The following is a 27,358-nucleotide window of genomic DNA, read 5'->3' on the forward strand; positions in this document are numbered from 1 at the left end:
GCCACGGATAAGTCTAAAACATAGTAATTACCATCTAGCCCAAGTGTTTATTACTTGGTATGGTTGGATTACTAATAAATTTTCATATTAGATATAATTGGACTGCTCTTTCCTATAAATTTTGATGTAGTTACAGTTTGACTCGAGAAGTTTTTCTCTTTTAGAAATTAATGGATTATATACAATTCTATCTTTGACATAAACTTCAAAATCCTAGAAGTATCAGGTTTGGTTCTCAAAGGAAGTGGATTCCATAATTTGTCGAACTTCAATTATTAAGGTATAAATAATGTTGTTGGGCTTAAGTCATAGTTTAGTTGGGCTATAAGAGCATCCTCAATGGCCTTCTATAACGTCATTATTTGGCGTTATGGTAGGAAGGGGACACCCAATGGCAATGGAGATCACCAAAAACCACCAATGTGGTGACACAGTGACCGGCCATGGGTCATATGTCATTTTCTTTAGATTCTGTCTTTGTTTTTTTGTTTTGTTTTAGTCTTTTTTTTGTTTTTTTTCTTTTAACTCTTTTAATATTTCTTTTTTGTGTGTTTGGTACCATGAGAATTTTAATTACTTAATTAAATTACAATAAAAAAGAAAATTAGACGTTTCAGTCAAATATTCGGGAAAAAAATTACCTTAAATATTTTTATTTATACCCTTAATAACACATAATTGAAGTATTATGGAGGTGGAGGTGGCTATAGCGGTTGATGCAGAGGTGACAAAGGAGATGACGATTTACCTCCGTATTAACAAAGTAGTTTCAATTTGTAGCTTTCGTAAATGTTGTTCGTAAAATGTTGTAGTTATAATAAAATGTCGTATTAGCTTTAATTTGTAGTTTCAGTAAAATGTCGTATTTGTTTCGGTTTGTAGTTTTAGTAAAATGTCGTATTTGTTTTAATTTGTAGTTTAAGTCTTGTAATTTCAATTAGTTTTAGTAAAACGAGTGTTAAAAATGATAAAAATGAAATTTAGTGTGATGAATAGTGATGTGGTGGGAGCTTTAGTGTTCTGTCTTTGAGTTCAAAAATTTGAAAACAACAAATAATTTGGTGAAGATTCCTTTTTAGTGCCACCCATTGGAGATGCTCTAAGTCCGTTATTGTAAGAGTTTGAATTAGTCAGTTATCGTGTATATCGTCGATGTATCAGTTCCATTGTGGTGACTATAATAGATGGTACTCAATTTCTCAAAAAAATTGAATAGCATTTTTTAATTGAAATTAATGTGAGAGGGCACAAATGTCATCAACCTTAATCCTTTTCTTTGGGTGGAGAATTAAATTTTACACCAATTAACCAATCATACTAATTCATTTCTCTCTCTCTCTCCCTCTCTCTCTAATCCTATAAAATCCGACCAGTCCCCAACATATTCTCACAATCTAGTGTGTTCAGTTTCTTCTAAAACTTCCAATCAAATTTCTTCCTCTTCTCTCTATTCTCTCACCAAACCCCACCATTTGTCTTCACCTCAATCTTCATCTTCTCTCATAACTTTTACAATTTCTGGTTCCAAGTTCTGCAAAAACAGAACAAGTACTGTTCTTTGTCAATTTCAAATTATGGGTCAAATCAAAAGAGACCCAGTTTCTGATTCTATTCAAATTCAAGTTCAACCCAAGATACTTAATAATAAGCTTCCTGATCTCCTTTCATCAATTAAACTCAAATATGTCAAACTTGGGTACCATTATTTGATCTCTCATGCTATGTATCTCTTATTAACACCTCTAATTATCATCACATCGGTTCGTATTTCGTCCCTAAAATACGTTGATTTAGTTCAACTCTGGAACCAACTGAAGTTCAATCTTGTAACTGTAATTTTATGTTCTGTTCTATTAGTGTTTATAGCTACACTATACTTTATGTCTAGGCCCCGAAAAATATACCTAGTTAATTTTTCGTGTTATAAGCCAGAACCAGAACGAAAATGTACTAGGGAAATATTTGTGGAACGGTCTACGTTAACGGGGAACTTTTCCAAGGAAAATTTGGAATTTCAAAAGAAAATTCTCGAGAGATCAGGGTTGGGTCAATCGACGTATTTACCAGAGGCGGTTTTACGGGTTCCACCGAACCCGTGTATGGCGGAAGCTAGGAAAGAAGCTGAAATGGTTATGTTTGGGGCAGTTGACGAATTGTTGGGAAAGACCGGGGTGAAGGCTAAAGATATTGGAATAGTGATAGTGAATTGTAGTTTATTTTGTCCAACTCCTTCTCTATCAGCCATGATTGTTAATCACTATAAGTTAAGGAGTAATGTTGTGAGTTATAATCTTGGTGGTATGGGTTGTAGTGCTGGACTTATTTCTATTGACCTTGCCAAACAGCTCCTTCAGGTTAGTCTTTTTTTTTTTCTCAATCTTTTTTTTCTCATAATAGCACAATTTGTCTAGCTGCACTTGCATACAAGGGTGCTATGTGGCCAAAAAGTATGCCACTAAAAAGTCCGTATGCTGGCGTGACATGCTCATTTTCTACTATGTTAATTCCATGTCAGCAATATGGCCAGGATTAGGCACGTTTTCGGACTAAGAATCATATTTCGATTGTATATTACGAATATAGGACCTTTGTGAAGTCTCCGAAGAGCCCTTTGAATATTTGTACTTGGTTATATTCTTACGCTTTAGAGCCTATGAAAGCCTAGTGTGAATTGCGAAAAGAAAAATTACTCCATGTAGAACTTATAAGGAACCTTTTACTATCTACTACAGTATATATTTTGTGTGTATACATGTATTAATAAGGTATGGTTAGTAGGTTACCTACCAATCTACCACAGAATATATCATGGACTGGTGTTAGCCAGGTAGCAAATTACGATGATAATATTAATTGTACATGCCTTAGAGCAACTCCAACGTTGCCGGGCTGGGGCTCCCAAATTCAAATTTTGGGAGCCCCAGCCCCAGCCCCTCCTTTCCAACCCGGGAGCCCCGGGGCTGGGAGCCCCATGCTCCCGGGCTCCCAAATGGGAGCCCGGGCTGGGGGCTCCCAGCCCCATATTCTATCCGTTGGGAGTTCCCAACGGCTAGTTGGGGACTCCCAACAGTTGAATTGGGGTGGGGGGACCCACCCCATGTTTAATTTTTTTTTTGTTTTTTTTTTTTTTTTATTATTTTGTTTAATCTTTTTCTGATTTAATTTTTTTGGTGTAATTTTTAAATGTAAATCATTTTTTATTATATTTTTTTTAAATAGAATTTCTTTGATTTTTTCTTAACACACTTCATAGATTGAAAATCAAATACATAATAATCGAAATACATAATCGAAATACATAATCATTTTTTAGAGCCAAAATTTAATGGGTGAAAATTAAAACACAAACCTCACACACTTACACCACACATGTACAAAATTTAGATTTGGGAGCCCAACATTGGAGTTGCTCTAAGCCCCGGGGCTCCCAAAATTCAGGGGCTCCCAAAATTGGGAGCCCGAGCCCCACATTGGAGTTGCTCTTAGAACAGTTGGCTGATGGATGTCTCATGCACCCCTAATAAATATGGGCCACCTTTCTCTATCTATACGCCCATTAAATTGTAGACTTTCTAATGTTTGATTTATGGGGGTGGGGGTGGGGGTGGTCTCAATTTTATAGTGAAAAAGTAAATTCTTTCTAATTTTCGTCGAAAAATTATCGGACTTTTAATATTTTTTTTTTTTTTTGAAGAACGGACTTTTAATATTTAATAAGCGATGGATATCACTTGTTCATATTTTTTTTTGGGAAAAGAACCCTTAATTTGTTAAGGGATTGATACGTTAATCTAACAAAGTGAGACCACTAGTACAGAGCGGACGATAGAGGTCAAAGGAAACGTTTTTATCTTAAATGATTCTAGTGAAACAACCAAACACAGTCATTAATCTGATTTAGAGTTTACATTGTAAGACCCATGTTCTAATATGGTAAAATTAAAGATCATGGGGTAGGCATACCTAATGAACATCAATAGTCAATTAAAGGGTGTTTCTTTATTTTAATTTAAGTCCAAATATTATCAAGAGTTACCATAAAATACTCGTATAGTTAGTTATATCTCAACTTACCCATCATTTGTTTTTTTGTAAATAACAGGTACATTCAAACTCTTACGCGCTCGTAGTAAGCATGGAGAACATAACCCTAAATTGGTATTTCGGTAATAACCGATCAATGCTCGTTTCGAACTGCTTGTTTCGAATGGGTGGGGCAGCAGTTCTTCTCTCAAACAAATCATCTGACCGTCACCGTTCCAAATACCAACTCATTCACACCGTTCGAACTCACAAAGGTGCAGACGACCGATCTTTCAATTGTGTATTCCAAGAAGAAGATGAAGCTAAAAACATTGGAGTTGCCCTATCGAAAGACTTAATGGCAGTAGCTGGGGAGGCCTTAAAAACAAACATCACAACTTTAGGACCCTTAGTCCTACCTTTATCAGAACAACTACTATTTTTTGGGACATTGGTAGGAAGAAAGATCCTAAAAATGAAGATAAAACCATATATACCAGATTTTAAGCTAGCATTTGAACATTTTTGTATTCATGCTGGAGGGAGAGCTGTTTTAGATGAACTTGAAAAGAATTTAGAGTTAAGTGATTATCATATGGAACCATCAAGAATGACTTTAAATAGGTTTGGAAATACATCAAGTAGTTCATTATGGTATGAACTTGCTTACTCTGAAGCTAAGGGTAGGATTAAGAAAGGAGATCGAACATGGCAAATAGCTTTTGGATCGGGGTTCAAGTGTAATAGTGCAGTATGGAGAGCTTTGAAAACGATTAATCCGGCGAAGGAGAAGAACCCATGGATGGATGAGATTCATTTGTTTCCTGTTTATGTACCTAGAGAAGTTTCCATTTTGTCATGAACATTTCATGCTACTATATAGTTAGGTTTTATCAACTTTTGTAAGACCAATTTGAAGTGCTTGTTCTTTTAATGACTTGTATGCAATGTTTATAGGGTTTTTTTAGCTTACCCCCTCAACACTAAGTCACCCTCAACACTAATCAGTAATTGCATTTACCCCCTTCAGTAATTGGTAACTGAGCTTACCTCTTTGAATTTAGAATTTTTGTCAAATTTGTTAAGGACATGTTTGCCATTTGATAATAAAATCGTAAAATTAATAATGTACAAACAAAACAAGTATTTAGTAATTATATTTGCGACCAAATCAAACAATAGAGTAAGGTGAAATAACTAATAGGAATCACTTTCAAGAATAATTGCTCTTGGTAGTTACAATTATTTCACATACGCCAAACACAACCTTTGTGTTTTTGTAAAAAATAGTAAATCTAAGGGGGTAAGCTCAATTACCCATCATTGAGGGAGGGTAAACTCAATTACCAATTAGTGACGAGGGAGTAAGCTCAATAAACCCTTACATGATATATAAATGAAACCTTATTGATTAACAAAAAGTATACTTAACCCACCTTGTAGGACACCCACTTGAATCGTGGAGAGAGAAACCCTTGTTTCTCTCACATGCGGTTCAAGTGGGAGTCCCAAGAGGCTGGTTGTGTAGCCTTGTTGATTTTATATTGTTAGGAGAGTTGATGAGCGAATTAAGCTACTCTTCTTTACGAAGCCCACAAATTATTATATAGAATTGAGCGAACAAGCGAAATCAAATTTTTAACTAATTTAGGAAGTTGTGGAGTTTTTTTTTAACTTTTCAATTCGAAAGTTTTATAAATCCCAAGGAAGATTTGTTGGAAGTTGTTTTGACTATAGACACTGTGGATTAGTCTTATAAATAAAAATGTTTTATTAGGTGAACAAAAAATAATATCATGCCCTAGGAGGCACACTAGAATACTCGATTTCTAATATAAATAACTTTTGTCCCCCATCGGTCTTTGTAGTGGTTGGGCACCACTCCAAAACCCAAAAGGTTCAGGTTTGATTCTCAGTAGAAATATAAATTTATGATTTGTTGAATTTTTGTTATCAAAGATATAAATAATACTCCAAGAATAAATGGACTTCGAAGGCAGCAGGGGCGGAGGCATGTGAAGACTGACCCAGGCTATAGCCTGCGTTAGACTTATATCTTCCGCAACATAGTTAGATCAAATATGTGAGATGGCTCGGCTGGTAAGAAGCTTACTTAGTGCATCTTAGGTCATGGGTTCGGGTTCACCTAAGTGGGTTGTTTATTTTGATTTTATGTCTTTATCTTTTAAAATGAAGGGCCATGATTTACAAAAGAAAATTGTACGACCGAGATTTACAAAATCAAAGTTATGACATGGCACCAAAACCTATGTCATTTGTTATATAGATCTTAATTTTACCCTTAACTCATAATCAACTGCCGTTTTACCCCCCATTCATTTTGCACTTATTTTGTTTTACTTTGTTCTTAAATTTTTTATTATCTTTTATCTCCCTTCACTTCATCTTTCCTCTTCTAGATTTCATCTTTCTCTATTCTTCTTCGTCTTTCTTCTTTTCTCTTTTTATTAGTTGTTGTAGTGAAGGAAAGAGTCTTCTTTGTCGGAGTCTTTCCTTTTCGTACACGACAACTTAGTATTTTACCATCTTTTGTTCAATTTACTTGGTAAGACAGAAGAATTTATGTCTTATTTTTGTGTTTTATCGCGAATCCAATTTCAAAAGAATTTCTTCGCTTTCCAAATTTTATGTATGTCTAATGGTAGAAAATAGAAACTTATTGTAAAATAATAAGAAGACAGTAATTGTAAAACAATAAGAAGACAACAATTGTAATCGAACAAAAAGATCCACCATCTTTCATAAGTAGTAATGCCTTAAAATTTCATACACCAAACTCAACTTGAGTCAGCCCTGCCTAAAACGAAATCTTGGCTCCGCTTCTGGAAGGCAGTACAATAGCCTCAAGGATCTTTACAGTCATTAGGACCCAAGATATCTTTAAGGATAAAAATAGGTCTTATTCAATTTATAATATATATTGTATATTGTATATTCATAAAATATCTACATATTACACAGTCGTGATGTATCCATGCCTTGTAATAAAGGTAAAGATTCTTGACGTCTATGTAAAAAAGAAAATTTATCCTGGCCACACCGAAAAGGGTGAAGAGTAATGGTGGTTGTGCTATAAAATCTCTTTTTTTTAGTTGGTGCCATAAAATCTCTTTAGGCCGGGAAGGTGGTTACATATTCTGACCCATTGGAATGGCCCAAGCCCAGTATCCCATGTAACATAGCCTCACTCGAAGCCTCACAATAAGGTCCAAGCTCTAAGAGGTATTATGGGCACAGAGCAAGTTTACTTGGGCCAGACATGTATACCCTAATTTAGAACTCCAATAAAAAGAGCCCTACTATAAGGTGGGTTCGCCGGGTACCACAAAAGATGTACTTGTCTTATTGTCTAAGTTCTTATAAAATAATTATTCCTATATGATATATTAGGTAAGTTTGCCATAAAATTTCAAAAACAGCATCCAAAATAAATTGATAAGGTATGGGAGATGGATCATCTCCTCTACCCACTTATTTGTTGAATTCCCACCGAGTAGTGTCAATAATTTAAATACGAAAATGACAGTCTGTTGTGGCTTTATATAACACCTATTATTATTATTTTATTATTCTTATTTTATTTGCTTTTAACACTAATAACACCTGCTCTAATTTACTAATAAATCAACTAGTAATTTAGGGCTATTAATCTAACTAAAGATAATATAATAAAAAAGTCCAAAGCTTCCTTGCGAAATATCGTCCATTATTATTATTTTATTATTCTTATTTTATTATTCTTATTTTATTTGCTTTTAACACTAATAACACCTGCTCTAATTTACTAATAAATCAACTAGTAATTTAGGGCTATTAATCTAACTAAAGATAATATAATAAAATAGTCCAAAGCTTCCTTGCGAAATATCGTCCATTAATCTTTTGTTTTGCCTTTGACTATCGAATGAGTGATCAAACTCCAAATAGATCTAGATCTCAAGCTCATTATCACTTTAGTTTAACGAATCCTTTAAGGTATTATGTTATAGTTGGATACTGACACAACTAAACCTGTAGTACTCTTTGTCAGGGCCGTGTCTGAGAATCCGGGGGCCCGGTGCCAAATTTTTTAGTTGGCCCCCCCTTGTATAAGCAAACGTAAAATCTAAATTTTTCTACGCATTCAGTTGCTTTTGTGTATGTCAGGGTTGTGGCTAACTTTTTCATCTCACACATTAAATTATAGTTTAGTTATGAATGATAATGAGAGTTTGGATAGAGATTCATATGATAGAAAGAATGAGAAATTTTAGAGAGGAGGAGAAAAAAATAAGGATTAAAAAGAAAGTTATGTGTCAAAGAACAAATTGCGCGATTGTGATAGTTAGAGAATAGTTTTCTTATCCTTATTGGCTTTGGGATGAAAATACTATATATTATACCATTTTTCTTTGTTGACATGTATATTATACCACTTGAATCATTGACCATTAACTTTTCAATGTGACCTCTTCCAAAAAAAAAATTAAGAGAAAGTGCTACTGGTAGCACTCGAACCCAAGACCTCTAGCCCAAGAGATGAACGGTGCACTAGCTGAGCTACTTCACAGCTCATCCTAATCCTATAACCTTCCCGGTTTAATAGGTTTAATAAATGGCCAAAAATTTGAAAATGACCCTTTGTAGTGGGGGGGCCTGTGCGGGCGCACGGCCCGCACCCCCCACTGCACGGCCCTGCTCTTTGTTTCGTGTCAAATCTTATTCCAAACCTATAAAAAATCAATAGTATTCATTTTTAAGTGAGTTCAGTTAGTCTCCACTTTTGTGACCAGCTTCCCGCCTGACCACCTACTTTGTGACCAGCTTCCCGCCTGGCCCCCTACTTTACAAGAAATACCCATATGGCCCCCTAAAATCGTTAACTTTAACTTTCCGTCACTCTCTCTCCTCCATCACTTTTTCTCTCTCTTCCATGTCACGCCACCTCATCTAGTAGGCCACCTCATCACCATCTCCGGCAGAGGTCGCCGGCCGGCCAAATTTCCGGCCGGCGACCTTCAAACTAAAAAAAAAAAAAAAATTTTATCTGTTCTTCAAGAACAGACCACTCCGGCGAAGGTCTCCCTTCGCCGGAGTAATTTTAGAGAGAGAGAGAGGAAGAGAGAGAAAAAAAAAAAAATTTTTTTTTTTAGTTTGAAGGTCGCCGGCCGGAAATTTGGCCGGCTGGCGACCTCTGCCGGAGATGGTGATGAGGTGGCCTACTAGATGAGGTGGCGTGACATGGCAGAGAGAGAAAAAGAGATGGAGGAGAGAGAGTGACGGAAAGTTAAAGTTAACGGTTTTAGGGGGCCATATGGGTATTTCTTGTAAAGTAGGGGGCCAGGCGGGAAGCTGGTCACAAAGTTGGGGGCCATTAGGGAAATAACCCTAGATTTTTTCACTTTGATGAAGAGTTGATCTTTATTTAGGTCTGAATAGATCTACTTTTGCAGACTTTCTTCTATCGATCTCTTAACCAATATCTATTTAGAGATAATTAGTAGGTTTTAACCTTTTGTTTCGATAAAAAAAATTTATCATAAGTTCAACAATTGAAATTCAAAAATCTTTCTTGATTGCAGCATGGAGTCGCACGATAGTTCTAACATGTTTAAATTCATGCAGTAGTCCTAAATCTTTTTATAGCCCGAAGGCCCAGCGGAATTTATAACAAAGAATATTGGTATAATTCACTATTATATTTTCCTTAATAAGATAATTAGTGTACCCATAACCTATTATTAGCTGTACAAATTAAGTATATTTTCTCAAAATTTAATAGCTGAAATATAAATTGCTTGTCTAATGTAATTTAGCTTTTGTGGTTCCCGACCCATTAAATTCTTGAGAGTAATATCCAGCGATAACGTAATACCTTATTCTCACCATATATATAAGCCCACTTGTGATAATCTCATATGCTTTTCTTCACCGCTCGCTTATAAGGTATAATATTCAACGTGTTATGTTTAGGAATGTCCACAGAATATTCTCCCCCCTAGGGCCACAGTGCCACCTCTTCTCCCACTTGACTAGATCTCAAGTCACACTAATTGGCTTTTTCAATTTTATGATGACATTTATTTTGATACGACAAGGAAAAAAAAGTATAGAAGATTGACTTTTAACATGGTTAAACCGTTCTAAATAAAAATTTGCATTAAATTTGAAACCATACAAATAACACCGATAAAAAGCCACATATTTAAAGGTTACTGGTACCATGGTACATAATTATTTTCAAATTCTTTTGTCATGTACAAAATATTTATGTGTTTGTGTCATGTACAAAATTTTTATGTGTTTGTCTAAATTCAAAATTTAGAGAATATATTTCAAAATTAAACTACCACACTAAAAAGAATATACAATTGTTTCTTTTTTTTTTGTTGAAAGAGAACATACAATTGCTGGTAGAAGAGAATCTCAATAATTTAACCAAGAGACAAATACTACTTTGTTCTCTTCTTTCAATTATTCAAGATGGTGGCATAACAATTAAAAGGAAGGGTTGGGTGTTATTAGGACAATTTGATTCCATGAGAAACTCAAGGAGACTAATACTTTATAAATTTATGTATCTTAATAAATCGAAAACAAATACATGACTATTTAATTAGGAGTAGTCAACAACTTATAACTCAGTTGGTAATGGATCTATTTCGAACTCGGGAGATTTCAAATTTGATTCAAGTACTTTCGAGCACACATCTAATTAGAGCTCACAATATAAATTTGGAAATAAATTACATGTTGGATTTTCTTAATTGTTGCCTCAAGTGAACTTTTTAGATATTGATTATCTACATTGAACCAAAATCAATACAGTCGCTGCGAAAAATTGAATATTTTTTCGTTAAATACAAAAAAGTTCATGACCCGAATTATCCTAAACAAATTATGTTGTGAAACTTTAGGTGTCTCAGGCATAGTAGCTACATGTATAGTTCGTTAAGTTCACAACCTCAGTCAAAATTTAATCTTTAATAACAAGATGTCTGATATTTTATCAGAACCATGAAAAACACTTAAATAACATTTTGAACAAAATTGTGAATAGTAATTTTAGAACTAGAGCCAACCAACGATCAGACAGTAATGTAATTGGTTTCAGTTTTTTTTATAACAGTCATAGCATTCTATTCATTCAAATGAAAGTGAGTTACAATGTTGCTATGAACAGTGGCGAGGCCAGAAAGTTTTAGTTGTGGGGGCACGTTTTAGTGACAATAGTCAGTAAATAAAAATTACATATGTCAAAAAAAATATACAAGGAAAGTTGGAGTCAAAAGTGAAACAGAAAGTTATATATTCACACACCATTCAACCAATCCATTGGAAAAATTAGGACTCATTACTTATGAACACAACATAAAAAGATATCGCCAACAACTGGTAGCCCAGTTGGTAAGTGCGGAGGTCCCAATTTTGATCCTTCCGTAGAAGTGCAAACCCAGGAATATTGAACTTGGGTATAAATAAAGTAGTTGCTGTGGACTTTAAGCCAGTGAGATGTAAAGTGAGAAAGGGGGAATCTTTCTCTCCTGCCTGTGGCAAAAGGGCTCTCTACTAACAGGTCTTCTTTGTCTCCTTATCTCTCTCTCTCTTAACATGATGATCTCTAATCTTAACCGACAACTCTCCTTCCGTCCCTCTCGAATTTACTCTCTTTTCTATCTCTTTTGATGGTTGTCGATATCGCTGGCAAAGAGTTTCCTCCCGATTATGCATATTCAACTCCTCTTTTATTTCGGACTTAACAAAAATTTGGTCCCAAGAATTCGACTATGACCAAGACAAAGATGAACGCCGCGTTGGGTTCCTAACATAAAAAATGTTCCAACATGAGATAAGAGTTAGTTATGGTGAAGTAATGATAAGTCTATGGTTAGTGATATGCCCTGGCTTGGTTTGAAAGAAGTTTGAACTTCATACCCACAGGAGTTCATGTTTGGGGCTGTGGGGGCATGTGCCCCCACATGCCCCTATGTGGCCTCGCCATTGGCTATGAAGAGAAGTCAAGAGAGTAGGAGTACAAAATGTTACATTAGTTCTACTCTTTTTAGTACTAATAGCTAAAGAGTTAGCTATCCCATTCAAGTTTCTATGAACATACATAAATTTTAACAAGTCAAAAGAGGGGGAAGATCTCTTGATTTTCTTTAATACATTCTTGGCAGTCCAATGCACCGAGCTGGGAAGACCATTCAAAAAACTGTTGACATTAACCGAATCTCCCTCCAAAATGAGTTTCCTAAACCCATATTTCTGTGCCCACAAAAAGCCTAGCTCGGCTGCTTTCCCTTCACCCTCGTCTACTGACCTTGAGGTGGTGAGGAGTGACTCCCTTCCGATTTCTGTTCCTGTGTGATCATGAATAACAATAGCCAAAGCCGAGGTTAAGGAAGACTTCATAAAAGAAACATCATAGTTTATTTTGATTACTCCCAAAGGTGGTGGAATCCAAACATTTGGGTTAGATATAGCACTAAGAGAGTAACTTCTTAATGCTTCTGTTTGAGATTGAATGAAGCTTTTAGCCTGGGCTATAAGTGTTGGAAGATGAGGTTCTGTTTCATGAAACACTTTGTTGCATCTAAATTTCCAGATATGCCAGAGAGCAATAGACATTTCTTCTATAATTCTTAATTGATGTTTGTTGTTGTCTTTGTTCGAAGCCTCATTGTAATGTGAAAACCATTCTTGGAAATTTGAGCATGAAGGAGGTATAACTGTGTTCCCTATGATCATTTCCATAATATTTCCTACTACTGGACAAGATAAATTCTTAAGTTCCATAATTCCTTCCAAGCATGAAATGAAGTAGGTTGGGTAATAGCTTGGTTTTGAGAAAAGGCTAAGTGTTTATACAGAGAAGAAACTGAGAAGTCACCTGAGTTCGATACAGTCCATTTTTGTTTGTCATGAGGTGCATCTATAGGAATTGCTTGAATTCTTTGTATAATATCTGAAGAGAAGAGTGTTTGGAGAGCTTGGAGGTTCCATGAGTGATTATCATCAATGAGCTGGGAGACTTTAATGAAACCTTTTGTATCTTCAGGTTTCTCAAGTCTCTGTATACCCGGGACCCAACTATCAGACCAAATGTTAACTGAAGCACCATCTCCTATATCCCACATAATGAGGTTATTGATGGTTTCCTGATTCTTAAAAATAGACTTCCATAACCAGGAGGTGGGAGTATTTGTTTGTCTAGAAGAATTGTACTTACCTGTAATCAGTTGAACCCAGGTAGTTGTTGGTTTAGATTTGATGACCCAATTCAGTTTACTTCTGAGAGCTTGATTATCTTTATGGATACATCTAAGTCCTATACCTCCCAAAGCTTTTGGTTTACAGATGGTTGTCCATTTCTTGTAATATATCTTCTTCTTGTTTTCCTTTGATCCCCACCAAAATTCCCTCTGAAGAGAAGTAATGTCCTTCTTGATCTTTTTGGGAAGATCAAATATGGCCATTTGGTATCTAGGGGCAGCTGCTAAAGAGGACTTGATGAGTTCTCCTCTTCCAGCCTGAGATAAGAGTTTTTTCTTCCACACACTAAGTTTACTGTTTAGTTTTTCAAGCAAAGGTTGGAAATGTTTGATCTTTGATCTACCTATGAAGATGTTGACACCAAGGTACAGGTTATCCTTGTTAATGTCCCTGACTTTCAAAATTCTGGACACAATTCTACAAAACATTCTAGGAGCATTGCTGCTGAAGAAGATTCCACTTTTTTGGAAGTTGATTGCTTGTCCTGAGGCTTCTCCAAAGAGTTTCAGGAGATCTACAAGGTGATGAACTGCTGGGATGTCCATTTTAAGAAAGAGTAAGCAATCATCAGCAAAAAAGAGATGTGTAAGTATGTCAGAAGAGTGATTGAATTTAAACCCCTGAATAAGACCATTAGTATTAGCCTTGTGGAGAAGTCTGCTTAGTGCCTCCATACACAGAATGAACAGATATGGAGATAGGGGGTCCCCCTGTCTCAGGCCTCTAGAGGGAGAGAAAGGGTTACCAGGATGACCATTAAGAAGAACAGATGTGGTTGTTGTAGAGATGCATTGTTTGATAAGCTCACAAAAAGTTTCAGAAAAACCCAACTTAAGAAGAATTCTATATAAGAAGCTCCATTCTATTCTGTCGAAAGCCTTTGACATGTCTAGCTTTAACCCAAAATATTTTTGTTTCCCTTTCATATGATCCATAGAATGAGTTATTTCAGTAGCTATGATAATGTTGTCAGTACCTTGCCTACCTGGGATAAAAGCATTCTGAAATGGGCTGATTATATTATCCAGTAAAGGTTTTAATCTGTTGGCAAGGATCTTTGATATGATTTTGTAAGTTGTGTTGCATAGGCTTATGGGTCTGAAGTCAGATGGAGAGGTTGGGGATTTAGATTTAGGAATCAGAGCAATGAGTGTTTGGTTTATTGGCTGACCAATCTGATGATTTTGAAAGAAGTCCTGAACCATGAAGGTAATGTCATCAGCAACAGTCTCCCAATTTTGATGATAAAAAGAAGGAGAGAACCCATCAGGCCCTGGGGATTTATCACTCTTGAGATGGTGGACAACAAGGGCTATTTCATCTGCTGTTGGAATTGCTATAGTTTGATGTTTGTTTCTGAATCAATCACTTGATGAAAGATATCATCAAGAAAGGTTGGCTCTGGAGGTGAAGAGGCTGTGAGTAGATTTTTAAAATGATTGAGTAGTAAATCTTCCATGTCATTTTGATTAACAATCCATTCTCCTGACGAATCCTTAAGGGCCTTTATAAAGTTATTTCTTTGTCTTGAGGAAGCTAGAGCATGAAAAAATTTTGTGTTTTTATCTCCAGTGGATATCACCTGATCTCTAGATTTCAACTTCCAATATTGTTCCTGTTCTTCCAATAAATGATTGAGAGTTTTTAACAGGTAGGGGTAGTGGTCCATGTTTTGACAATATTGTATCTGATTTGATGTCTGAGAGATCTGAGTTAGCAGCAGGTTGTAATGATTCCTGTTCCAATGAGATAGAAGAGGCTACAGACCCAAGAGTTTGTTGTGAACCATAATAGAAGGGTGGTCAGTATTAGCTTCCATCCAGTGATTATCTATAATATTTGCACATTCCCCATCCTTGAACCATGCTGGGTTATACTTGAAAGGTTTCCTAACATATCTGGAGTTTCTAGCTGTGCTCATTATGATGGGATTATGATCAGAGCCTAATCTAGGTAGGTGAGTTACAGAGGTGAAAGGATAATTCTGGAGCCAAGAATTAGAAGCCAGAGCCCTGTCTAGCAACTGTTGGACAAGCTGGTTTTGAGTCTTGTTATTTTTCCAGGTGAATGGTGATCCTTGGTAGGGGGTTTCAAGAAGACCTATATTATGGATGAGGTTATTCCTAGTCTTAATCTTAGAGATATCCACAGAATTGCCTCCCACCTTTTCATAAGAGTGGAGAATAATGTTTAAGTCTCCTATAATCAGAAAAGGTATGGATTTGTCAAGATTCAAATTACAATAATCTTGAAACGAGCCCCAGAAACTGTCTTTCTTACTACTATCCGGCTCTCCATATATTAGGGGTGGCAATGGGTACCCGTTTACCCGAGAACCGAACCGATCCCGAGTCTTAATGGGTAGGTACTGGGTATAGGTTTTAGATCCATTAAGGAAATCGGGTCTTAAATGGGTATACCCGAAAGGACCCGACTAGGAGGCGGGTCCTTATCGGGTATATCCGCCGGGTACCCGACGGGTAATGGGTACCCGAGATAATACGAAAAAATACCCTAGATTATCTAGTATTCTTGTACGTCAGGGTTTTTCTCACCAAGTTACCAACTCACCAAGTTATGAAATTTCTTAAATCCTCTTTTCCTTGGTTGAAAACTAATTTATAAAACACAAAAGTGAGCGAGTTAATATAACATAAAGGTTCATTTCTTCTTTCTTGATTCCCCTAATCTCTAATATCTTATACTCATCAACTATTGTACCCGAGATATTTGCTTATTTAAGGATCTATGTCGTTTATGATATTTCTTTTCACTAGATTCATGCAAATTCTTCTACTTTAAGAAATATTTGATATACTTTTGTGAATACCCAATGGGTACCCGATACCCGATGGGTACCCGAGAATTTTAAAGGTTCCGGTTCTGGATCCTTTGATTGAGGTACCGGTACCGGAACCGTCAAGAACCGAAACCGTTACGATTTATAGGTTCCGGTTCTGGATAGTTAAATACCCGAACCGGAACCGACCCGTTGACACCCCTACCATATATAAAGATGATGGAGCAGTCTGTTTCCACAATGGAATTGTTGACCTTGAGGTGTATCCATCTGTTGTTTTGAGAGATAATGTTCAAGTTTAATATAGATTTTGAAGCTACCACTAATCCACCACTGAGACCCATAGGACTTTGGATAATACATTGTTCGTAATGATTTTGATTCATAATGAGCTTGACATAACTATCCTTCTGTTTAGTTTCAGAAAGGAAACAGAGGTCTGGTTTATGTTTGTTAAGGAGCTGCTTCAAGTGATATCTAGTAGCTTTAGTACCTAAACCTTGGCAATTCCAACTAAAAACAGTAATAGGATGTTTTGAAATCATTGTAAAGATATAAGCAGTACTTAAGCTGAGAATGAGAAAATATACCTTGTTGGGTTGCTGTGGTGAGGAATTGGCTTGACCATTGGCAGGGGGGGCTTGAAGAATTACAGTTTGTGCTGCTGTTCCTTGAACCTGATTGTTTCTTGACCGTTGGTTCCCTTGATTTTGTAGATTTGTATTAGTGATGTTATTCTCCTTGTTGATAATACCTTGTTTGATAGAGACATCCTTCACTAGGATTTTTGGCTTGATATTCCTCTGTTTCCTATTTCTCTGTTGTCCTTTCTGGGATTCAGTTGAACCATAGATGGAATCGAAGTTAATGTTTTCAGAGAAAGTGTTAGGTATGTTTGGGAGAGAGTGAACATTGACCATAGGGGAAGGGAGGGAAGAAGGAAGGTGTTGAGTGAGTTCTTCATCCCAAACATGAGAGCACCCCAGATGTTTATCCTCCTTATATCTTTTCCAAAAGTGTTCAAGTCCCTCAACCAAGGAGTCTGAGTCATCAAAAATTGTACATTTGACTGAATTCTCATCATCTAATATTTGTTTTCTCTTATCCCTTCTGCTAACACCAACCATATTCAGATCTGAGTCCGAAATCTTTGCTACCTTCCCTTTATCTATATCATCCATTTTACCCTTACCTTTATCTTTAGGATCTAATGCAGGTTCTCTTTGTAACTGGTTAGGAGTAATTGGCTCGTTAATTTTGATCCCATGAAACTGAGGAGGCTTGTTAGTATCGTCGGTTGGGTTTTTCAAGAATTGTTTGGTCCAATTGGGATTAATTGACCTCATTGACTGATTTGTAGGGGTTGCTTTTATGGTGTGAATAATAGGAGGGAGTTCTGTTATAGGAGGGAGTGTGGTTATACTGATTGGTTCAGTGGTGCCTATAATAATCGGGTTGTTTGCTACTTGGGTGCCTATAGGAACCGAGGTTGAGAGTGATTTCTTGGTTTGATTCTTAAGGGGGTTACTCTCTAATTTAGGTTTAAATCCCACTAATGTTTCCAGGGTAACAGGTAAAGGAGAATATGTTGTAACCTGGACATCTGGTGTTCTGTTAGTAAGGTTATCATTTGGTAGTTGACAAGGGTTTGGGGAATGATCAATAACCCTATAATACAAACAGGTAGATTTAGGGAATGGGAAAAATCTATATTCGATCCTAGTTGTGGCTCCTTCTAATTGAACCGTTGTACCGGAAGGACAAGGTTTAGTTACATTCCAAGCAACTTCAACTTTTACTTTATTTCCAGGTAATGTAGTCCATTCTGAAGGAATGAACCTAAGAACATGTCCCAAAGGGCTAGCAATGACTCTAAGATCAGATTCAAAATGAAGACATGGTGGGATAGAGGACATTACCACTGTGAAGATATCAAATTGAAGAGGGATGGTAGCAGGGTCAGTGTTGACTTCCATAGCATGCAAGACAAGCAGGTAATCTAACACCACATAAGGCTTGTTCATTAGGACTCTGTTTCTGTCATCTTCCACTTTGAACTCAAAGATAAAACAATTCATCCTGTTAGGAATAGGTTCAATGGTGAAAGAAAAGGAGACCTCCCATTTTCTTTTAAGTTGGTTAAGGATTTTGTAAATGGGTATGAAATGATGGCTACAAATTCTTCCTATGAGCTTTTTGTTTATGTTCATTGTGTCTGTAAATTGGGTAAGTCTTTTCTGAATATAGACTACTGGTTCTTGATTAGGAGGAATGCTAAGATGGTTTTCCATTTGGTTAGCAAGCTGAGAGACGATGGTGTTTGTGATGGTTTGGGAGTTAATGTTAATGTCTGTTTTAGGAGATGACTGATTATCCTGGTTAGAAGATGAACCGGTGTTGTCCATTAGAGGTTTAGCGTGTTTGGGATTTGAGGGTAATGATACGATTAAGGGCTCTATGCATGCAAGCCATATAAGTACCTCTACGTGTTGCATCTCGTTCTCCGTGCCTAGAAATTTGAGCAAGAATGAGACTTCAAACCAGCCTGTTTGAGGATTATGCAGTCTTAATTCCTCTTGAAACCTAAATCTGAGTGGTATATCCTTAAGTGGTATTACCATTTCTCAAAGCCAATTGTGATGCTTCCCAATACCCCATTGATTACCTATATATGACGTCGTAATGGTAGAGGAATGCCATTTGTCAAAATATAACCCCTGGCTATATTTTGCCATTTGTTGAGAGAAAGTTGACGTGTGGTCCCCTGACTGTAATTCCCTTCCCCCGATCTGCCGCCGGAGCCTATCCTCACCTGAATATTAACAAGAGAGCAAAAACTAACAGAGAAAGAAGAAGATGATAGGTATTATAGAGTGGAAATAAAGATAGGACAATAAAGAAATTAAAGAAGAAGAAGTAGAGAGAAGGTTAGAACAAAAGAAATTAAATAGGAAGAAATAGAGAGAAGGTTAGAACACAAAGGAACTAAAGACTACTAACACTCCCTGCAGTGTTGGGCTCAGGGGTCCCTTACCTTCAAAGCTTAACTAGATGAAACAGGTTAAACCACAAGATCTAATTCCTTCAAGTAAATTTTATCCAATCTGTGATTACCACAATGTTTGTGATTCCTGACATGATAGATTTCAACATTGATGGGATAGATGTTGATAAATCTATCTATTTGTTCAGGACTAACTTATCAATATTCTGGTTTCTTCGCAGGAATAAAAGAAATGATAAAACTAGGAAAAAAAAAATTTGATTAGTTGAGATAAAAAAAAAACTACATAGAAGAAGTGGAAATCACTCTCAAGTCTCAACTTTTATTGGTTTCAGTTAGATAAGCTATGGAGAAAAAAAGACTTATCAATCCGAGTCGATCACATCACCCTTTAGTGTGTTGTAGGGTATGATTTTTGTACCATTTAGGATTACTTGTGGAAAAGCACAAAAGCAATCAACAATTACAAATTGATCACATTTTATTTTTCAATAAAAGACAGAATGACACTAGCTAGTACAATGGTTATCCTTTTGTGGTCCATTTATTCACGGCCTTTTTCTGCCCACTTAAATTCCGAAATTTATCATTCCAAGTTATTGACTTGCGTATAACGTGGGTAAACAAAACAACACTAGTCACTTAATCACTTTCTTCAACTTTAGAACTATACTAACTCTGTCAGTTGATTTCATAGTTGGGTTTTCTTTACACACTTCCAAGTGAGTCAAACAAACAGTAACTTGAGTTAACTTTTCTTGAAGACCAATAATTGTTCTTTAGGTCAACTTTACCAGATTATGATGAAATTATGGTCGAGATGATTGGATTACGAAATTATGGTAGCCCCGAGATGTACTTGATCAAATAGAACTAAATAAGAAAACTTTTTTCAATCACAAGAAAATGGATTCCATTAATCTATAAATAGTACAGAACCTTACAGGAGGGATCCATTCAAGTTTTTTTGGAGACACAAAAGCATATCTTCTTCTCTTCTTTCAATCTTCTAATTCTAGGTTTTTCAGGTAAAATACCCTTACAAACTTTTTAATTCTATCTGGTTTCTCCTTACTCTGTTTTTCTTTTACTAGAAGGGTTTCAGATTTTGAGTGATTGATTCTTGTTTCTAATATTTCCTTATCTGATTTAGAGTAATGGGTATTGTTTTATTGGGGTAAAAAATTGTGGGTTGTGTTTTGTTTGATGATTTGAAGTAGTTATGAGTGTGAATAGTCATGCCTGCTCTGTTTTCTAGGTTTCCACTTCTGTTCATTAGAAAATTAGAAGCCTGTATAATTTCCCAATTTTTATGGGTTCTGTTAAGTTTTTTAATATGTAATTCCCTTTATCTTTGTTATGTTTATTCAAACTTGTATATTTTCATGGATCTAGTAATTATGTTCATACTGAAATGTATAGATTTGTGTTTTTTTTTGGGTATTTTTTAATTCAATCTAGTTGAGGTTTCCCTTATTTGAAGTTCCTTGTTGTTACTATATTTGCAGAATGGGGAGTACTGGTGGTGATTATGGTGAATACACATACGCCGAGTTAGTGAGAGAGCCTTACTGGCCTTCCGAAAAGCTAAAGATTTCGATCACAGGAGCTGGTGGGTTCATTGCTTCCCACATTGCTCGTCGTTTGAAGAGTGAAGGTCACTACATTATAGCCTCAGACTGGAAAAAGAATGAACACATGACTGAGGATATGTTCTGTCATGAGTTCCATCTTGTTGATCTTAGGGTTATGGATAACTGTTTGAAGGTTACTTCCGGAGTCGATCATGTTTTCAATCTTGCTGCTGATATGGGAGGAATGGGTTTCATCCAATCTAATCATTCAGTCATTATGTATAACAACACTATGATTAGTTTCAATATGCTTGAAGCTGGTAGGATTAATGGTGTCAAAAGGTTTGTCATTTTTAGTCTATGATTTTTTAGTTCGATTCTTTAAATTGATTTCGCTCTCTGTCTTTACTTATAGTTTATTCGGAAACAAAATCTGGGTTCTGAGTAATTTACTCTAATTTCCCTATTTGCAGGTTCTTTTACGCTTCTAGTGCTTGTATCTACCCTGAATTCAAGCAGTTGGAAACTAATGTCAGCTTGAAGGAAGCTGATGCTTGGCCTGCTGAGGTTTGTTTTTAAACAACCCGAATGACTACTTACGCTAATTTATACTCTTTCAAAACTTAACCTATAGTCGGGTTTGGTTTTTCTTTTAGCCTCAAGATGCTTATGGTCTTGAGAAGCTTGCAACTGAGGAATTGTGCAAGCACTACACTAAGGACTTCGGAATTGAATGCCGTATTGGACGGTTTCACAACATTTACGGACCATTCGGTACATGGAAAGGTAAGCTAATTTCTTTTGCCGATAGTTAAGTCCTTCCGCTGTTATCTGCCACGAGTTTGTTTGTTTAATTTGTTCTCTATATCTATATGCTAATGTTTCTATGTTGGAACCATAGGTGGGAGAGAGAAAGCTCCAGCTGCATTCTGTAGAAAGGCTCAAACATCCACTGATAAGTTTGAAATGTGGGGAGATGGGTTGCAAACCAGGTCCTTCACCTTCATCGACGAATGCGTTGAAGGTGTCCTCAGGTATTCTTTTGTTACAGCATCCATTGAATTCAAATTCTTCGTAATAATTCGTCAATCCGTACTATCTAGAGCTCGAAACTGTATTATACTTGATTTGGCTTGACTTCGTTTCCTTTTTCAGATTGACCAAATCTGACTTCCGGGAGCCAGTTAACATTGGAAGTGATGAGATGGTTAGCATGAACGAGATGGCCGAGATTGTTCTGGGCTTCGAGGACAAGAATCTCCCAATCCACCATATTCCCGGACCAGAGGGTGTGAGGGGTCGAAACTCCGACAACACTCTCATTAAGGAGAAACTTGGATGGGCACCGACCATGAGGCTCAAGGTATAACTTGCAAAAAACTAGTTTGGTTTAAGTCATTCAACTTGCCTCTAGATGAAACTCGGCACTCTTTAACTCTTCCTGTTTTAAACTTTTATAGGATGGACTTCGGTTCACATACTTCTGGATCAAGGAACAGATTGAGAAAGAGAAAAACCAAGGAATTGATCTTTCCGTTTACGGATCTTCCAAAGTTGTCGGAACACAAGCACCTGTTCAACTCGGATCCCTCCGTGCAGCTGACGGCAAGGAATGAAGTTTGAGTGGTCTAAATTTTCTTACTTCCATGAACCGAGTGGCCAAGCCTTTCGACCAGTATCGGGTTATTTCTGTATTAAGGAAGATTTGGGTATGAAACAATAACTCAGACTGCAAACCTGTTTGCAAGTTCCTGTTCTTTTTCTTTCAGGGTTTAAGAGTGGTTGTTTTAAATATTGTTCTTTGGTCAAGCTTTAGCTGAGCTTCTATTGTTGCACTGTGTAATTTCAAGTAATATATCTTGCATTTATCTGAATCTCGCCCTAATTTTCGCCTTTATCTTTACTACTCCCAAATGAAACTAAAACTAAAACGTAAATTAAACAAGTTCTGCAGTGTCATCAAATGTGATTAGATGAATATTTCAGATGTGGGTAGTAGTAGCTGAAACTATATAAAGTTTTAGATTTTGAGTGGTGCGTAAAAGGTTCAAAGAGAATTATAGAATAGATAAGTTATAGATATACTTGAAAAGTAAAGTTTTGGAAAAGAAAACTAAGGATCGAAGATCTAATTTGTTACGTGAAGCAAGCATATCGATAAACAAGGAATGTACGGTACGAAAGATAGCACAAACAATTGCCATTCATGTTGCCCAAATAGCTCATGTTCAAAGAATACATGTCCACCATGGTATCCTCGTGACGTGCCATATCTAACATCCTTACCTTCTCATTTGCAGTTTTCCTTTTTGGATGTCCCTACAAATTGAAAGAAAAGAGAGACGGTGTTTTTCTATTTAGTACTTCAAAATTCATTTCTAATTAGAATTCTAAATATTGGATTCAGGCATTCCAACACTCATTCAGTGGATAGCCTAAATTTTTTGTGCTTGTTGTTAGTTAATCTTTAGAATGGAACTTTGCCAGAAGTTTTGTCGAGGCGTCGATATACTGATAAGACTGCACCAACTACTAAGCAGAACAAAAAAATACGCCTAACAAGTGCAGGAAATATGAATGTGAACTTGGCAATGGCATGTGACATGGGCCAGACCTATTTGACATATTCACCACTAAACTATTCTAAAGTTGGATAAGTTCAAAGAAACAAACCTAGGGTTAGGTTTCTACTTGGAGAAGGGGGCAAGACATTAATGAAGAAGAAAGATAGACAAGGAACACAAAGTGTGAAATGTGGTAAACAAACATGACAAAAATAAGGGAAACATGGCCAACTGGTTTGACGGGGCCACACATTCATAGTGAAAGAAGTGAAGGTGTGAAGTGAAAGCCCTTGGTGAAGAAGAATAGACCAAACTACTATACCCAATAATGATCTATCTAACTAACCAACAATAATAGACCAAAATATTGAAGAACCAGATGTGTCTGTGCCTCCTCTTTAGGGTTTTTATTTCCCACCTTTTCTTTCTCACTTTTCTATCGGTTCTTGATTTAACATGCTTATCCAATTACCATTGCTTTCCTCTTTGCAGTATTTAGGGCATTTCAATTCACTTGTATGAAGGAGTTTTGTATCCAACATCTACCCCTTTGGATTTCAATAATGAGAGACTACTTTCGAGTAACTTGAAGCACATGACAAGCATATCTGCACGTTCTTCTTAATTTGCGAAGTAATTAGTTCGGCATATACACGTGATCATTAATCTTTAACCGATGATAAAGCTGGAAAAATAATGAAAACTTTAATTGAGTAATTCTATCTCTTGACATAACAACTGAATTTCTTCAAAATCAAAGTTGGATTCCAAATTCCATTCATAGGTTTGATGTTCATAATTCTAAATCAGATTAAGATGTAATTATATGATTAAGTTAAATTGCTTTTACAACAAAAAGAAAAAAAGAAAACCAAAATTATCTCCTTGCCCTCGAGATAAAACTAATAAAACACAAAAAGGCCCGGGAAAAAAAATATGTTACCATAAATTAAATTTTATTCTCAAAACACTAATGTTCTTCTTAGTGTCTGAACTGAACTTTTTCGGGTTGGAGAAGCAAGATCTTTAATCGTCTCCGCGATTAAATCTTTGAATATTAGCCGTTCGATGTCCAAAACAGCTTCAGATATCTCAGTCGGACACTCTATCCATCCATTAACAGAATCATTGTTCATGTCTTTCTTTAGTGCCCCACAAATGATTTCAAGCAAATCTTCACTTGAATCCTTCTCTCTGATTCTTTTAAATTCAGTCCAAATTTGACGGAATGATGGTTTTCCGGTAAGGGAAAACAATTTCCATGGCGGCAATTGTCTCTTCCGATCGAGAATTTCTGTAATCGTATCGAAAATGAGCTTTCTTTGAATCATGGAATCTTTAGAAGTAGAATTGTATTGTCCTTTCTCAAGTAATAAGAACACATCTTCTGTGTCTTCTGAAAGACAATCTGAAACTCGAAGAATTTCCGAAATGTAAGTGAAATCAGAATCCTCTTCTGGTTCACTGAAACCCTCAAATTTCATTCGAACCGGCGAAACAACAGTTTGGCTCATTGTATCATCTTCGAGATCGATAGATTGATGATCTGAAAATTATATTAAAACCCAAACAATAAAAATGAGTTACTATTAGTACTATCATAAAAGAGAAATATAAGTTCATCTCCAATTTGGGTACTAAAATCAGAAGCACTAATTGAGGTAGATATAGGTCATCATTATCAATAATGGGTACACGTAATTTACGAAGAGAAACAGAAGATTTAGTTCAAAATTAGGGTTTATTGAACTTACCTTTGAAATCAATGAATCTTCTTCTCATGAGAGGTGAAGGAGAAGGAGACGATTCATCTTTGTAGAAAGATGAGTCAAGTACAGAAACTGGACTGGGTTGTAAATCGGTCTCAGCTGTTGTAATTTCAGCAATGCTGTTTAATAGTTTATCACATCTTTCCAAAAGAGTTCTTCCCTCCATTTTTGAACTCTGTAACTACACACAGGAAGAACAACAATTAAATTTGGATCCAAAAATGAATAATCATAAGAAACACAAGTAATAGAAGTCGAAATTTAGCTCACCTCGGAATTCATCGGAGATGATGTACTAATACTAGCATTGTCGTCTAAATGACTAGAATATCTCTCTCTGGGCGAAACATTGGTTGATACTTTTCTGTTTCTAGGTGATTTGATTGGTGTTTGATTCGCTCGTTGTTTGATCGGAGAATTCACCGGAGAACTTCTTCGTTGCTCCATGGTACTAGAATTGGAATCGTTTCCCCTCTTTTGAGTTTCAATGTTCAATGGTTTTCTTCTTGCTAGTGAACTAGGGCTTTTAACAGGACTATCTCTTCGATCAGGAGATTTTGAATTCCTTGAACTAGGTGGGTTAGGACTTGCTCTTCTAACTGGTGATGTCACATTCAGATTCCTCTGGTTTCCACCTTTAGATCTGAAACTCGAAGAAGAGGAAGTAGAAGAAATTGACTCTTGTTCTGTTCTTCTACTCCTATAATTATTGTTTGAAATCTGTGATTTTGATGGTTTGATGAGAATTATTTGAGATTCATCAGAAGAAAACTTCGGATCAAAAACGTAATTCCGATTTCCAAATCGTTCAACCGGTTTATTAGAGTGTAAAAGCCCTTTCAGTTGGAGAGCTTCGAGGATCTGTTTTAATGTCTCTAGATCTTTCTCTGGTTCATCAATTCCTCTCATCTTCAACCTCCGTTCAATCTCTCCATAGAGATATCCATTTTGCTTTGGATCAGGAAAAAAATCAGCTGAATCATAAAAGACTTTTCGCTGTTGCTGGTGATGTTCTATTTTAGATTTTCTAACAGAATACTCCATTGATGAATCTAGTGATCGAACTTTAGATTGATTCACTTCTGAAATTACTTTATCTTTCATACTAGAATTGAAGGATCCATAATGATCTACCTTATTAGAGTTGGTACAGTCGATGAAGCGATACTGAAGATCTCTTGAAACCCTAGACTCTGAAGCAGATCTCCTTAGTTCTGCTTTCTCGATAGGTTTCCGGCCAGAATCCGGCAACGTATCGAGTCCCATGAGTTTTGCAATAACACTCGTCGGTCGTCTCTGCTTGTTGTTTTCCTCGGTATTCATTGATTCCGTTTGGATCTCTCTTGGATAGAAACTGCCTTTTCCATCTACAGTTGCTCTGCTATCAAGAGACAATCTCGGAGATTCTCGTAGCTTCCATGGAGTTCGAATACTTTCTTTAGTATCAAAAACCGGTAACGGAGAAGTCATTTTCACAGGCGTTAAAACTTCGGGAGCCGGAGAATGAAGCACCGGATAAGGTGACTGTGGCTGAGATTTTTGTTCGTCAGAATACAATGGAGATCCACCGGACGATTTATCTGATTCCGTTGAAGAATCAAGTACCTGAATTAAGAATCAAAACTTATTATCAGATCAAACAAAACAAGTTTGTCTTTAATGGAAAAAGGAACGGTAAAAACTAATCTGACACAAGAAAAAGTAAGAAATTGAATCTGACCGGAGAAGAAGCAGTGAGGCGTTTAGTAGTATAGATGCGTTTTCCGTTCAGTATCTGATGACGATCGAACATTTGAAAGAATCCGGTCATACATCCCATCTGTTTCTGAATCTGCTTCTCCAGTTTCTGATCAGGAAGTACACCTGTCGCCATTTTTGCAAAAAAGATCTTACTTCAACGATGACGATTCCTCTCTCTCTTTCTCTCTCTAGAAACCCTAAAATTTCTGTGATTTCATCCAATTCTTCCGCATCTCCGATCTTGCTAAACTCTCTCTCTCTCTCTCTCTCTCTCTACTGTGTTGTAATCTCTCGCCTCGTCTCCCGCTCTTGGGTGTACTTTTAAAGTAAAGAACGAAATTAGGGGGAAATGAAACGTAAGCCAATAAATGTTCTGAATTGTCCTTATCTTTTATGACTATGACGAATGTATCCTTATATATTCAAAAATTACGATTTACTATACGAAGTAATTAGCTTTATTTTATGGGGACTAATTTTAATACCAATTTAACTAATGAGGTATTAGGAATAGCCGAAGGGAAGTTTTATAGGGCCTCCCCATGTTTGTTAAAGGGCCTCCCCATGAACCATTTCACTTGAGAAATAATCATTGAGGGGGCCTTTTA

At 36.4% G+C, this 27,358-nt stretch overlaps 3 protein-coding genes across 4 annotated transcripts; 2 read left to right on the forward strand and 1 right to left on the reverse strand.

The window, feature by feature from the left end:
• The first annotated feature begins 1,345 nt into the window (after nt 1-1,345).
• On the forward strand, nt 1,346-4,993 carry LOC147551135 (3-ketoacyl-CoA synthase 11-like). The gene is made up of 2 exons (XM_086666563.1): nt 1,346-2,354; nt 4,103-4,993. The coding sequence occupies exons 1-2, from the start codon at nt 1,575-1,577 to the stop codon at nt 4,883-4,885; spliced, it is 1,563 nt and encodes a 520-aa protein (XP_086522689.1). The 5' UTR covers nt 1,346-1,574; the 3' UTR covers nt 4,886-4,993.
• Nucleotides 4,994-19,827: 14,834 nt separating this feature from the next.
• LOC147551136 (GDP-mannose 3,5-epimerase 1-like) lies at nt 19,828-22,551 on the forward strand. Its single transcript, XM_086666565.1, has 7 exons — nt 19,828-20,131; nt 20,612-21,019; nt 21,151-21,244; nt 21,334-21,463; nt 21,579-21,711; nt 21,833-22,040; nt 22,138-22,551. The coding sequence occupies exons 2-7, from the start codon at nt 20,613-20,615 to the stop codon at nt 22,291-22,293; spliced, it is 1,128 nt and encodes a 375-aa protein (XP_086522691.1). The 5' UTR covers nt 19,828-20,131; nt 20,612; the 3' UTR covers nt 22,294-22,551.
• Nucleotides 22,552-23,984: 1,433 nt separating this feature from the next.
• TRM5 (zinc finger CCCH domain protein) lies at nt 23,985-27,142 on the reverse strand. 2 transcript variants are annotated; one of them, XM_086665786.1, is made up of 4 exons: nt 26,731-27,142; nt 25,281-26,615; nt 24,996-25,191; nt 23,985-24,787 (listed from the first exon to the last, which is right to left on the reverse strand). In XM_086665786.1, the coding sequence occupies exons 1-4, from the start codon at nt 26,881-26,883 to the stop codon at nt 24,204-24,206; spliced, it is 2,268 nt and encodes a 755-aa protein (XP_086521912.1). In that variant the 5' UTR covers nt 26,884-27,142; the 3' UTR covers nt 23,985-24,203. The 2 variants fall into 2 exon arrangements, with proteins under 2 accessions (XP_086521912.1, XP_086521913.1); XM_086665787.1 differs by having other exon boundaries at nt 24,996-25,185; nt 26,731-27,136.
• Nucleotides 27,143-27,358: the final 216 nt, after the last annotated feature.

Source organism: Eschscholzia californica, unplaced genomic scaffold, assembly GCF_041429995.1.
Source record: "Eschscholzia californica isolate CP2 unplaced genomic scaffold, dmEscCali1.0.p SCAF_3, whole genome shotgun sequence".
NCBI lineage: Eukaryota > Viridiplantae > Streptophyta > Magnoliopsida > Ranunculales > Papaveraceae > Eschscholzia > Eschscholzia californica.

What these genes read in the sequence shown, in the direction of transcription:
- LOC147551135 (XM_086666563.1), top strand. Translation starts at nt 1,575, where the DNA reads ATGGGTCAAATCAAAAGAGACCCAGTTTCTGATTCTATTCAAATTCAA. An exon ending in TTGCCAAACAGCTCCTTCAG is followed by an intron (nt 2,355 to 4,102) that starts GTTAGTCTTTTT and finishes TGTAAATAACAG; the next exon opens with GTACATTCAAACTCTTACGC.
- LOC147551136 (XM_086666565.1), top strand. Translation starts at nt 20,613, where the DNA reads ATGGGGAGTACTGGTGGTGATTATGGTGAATACACATACGCCGAGTTA. An exon ending in AGGATTAATGGTGTCAAAAG is followed by an intron (nt 21,020 to 21,150) that starts GTTTGTCATTTT and finishes CCCTATTTGCAG; the next exon opens with GTTCTTTTACGCTTCTAGTG. An exon ending in CTGATGCTTGGCCTGCTGAG is followed by an intron (nt 21,245 to 21,333) that starts GTTTGTTTTTAA and finishes TTTTTCTTTTAG; the next exon opens with CCTCAAGATGCTTATGGTCT.
- TRM5 (XM_086665786.1), bottom strand. Translation starts at nt 26,883, where the DNA reads ATGGCGACAGGTGTACTTCCTGATCAGAAACTGGAGAAGCAGATTCAG. An exon ending in GCCTCACTGCTTCTTCTCCG is followed by an intron (nt 26,616 to 26,730) that starts GTCAGATTCAAT and finishes TTCTTAATTCAG; the next exon opens with GTACTTGATTCTTCAACGGA. An exon ending in CATCTCCGATGAATTCCGAG is followed by an intron (nt 25,192 to 25,280) that starts GTGAGCTAAATT and finishes TCCTGTGTGTAG; the next exon opens with TTACAGAGTTCAAAAATGGA.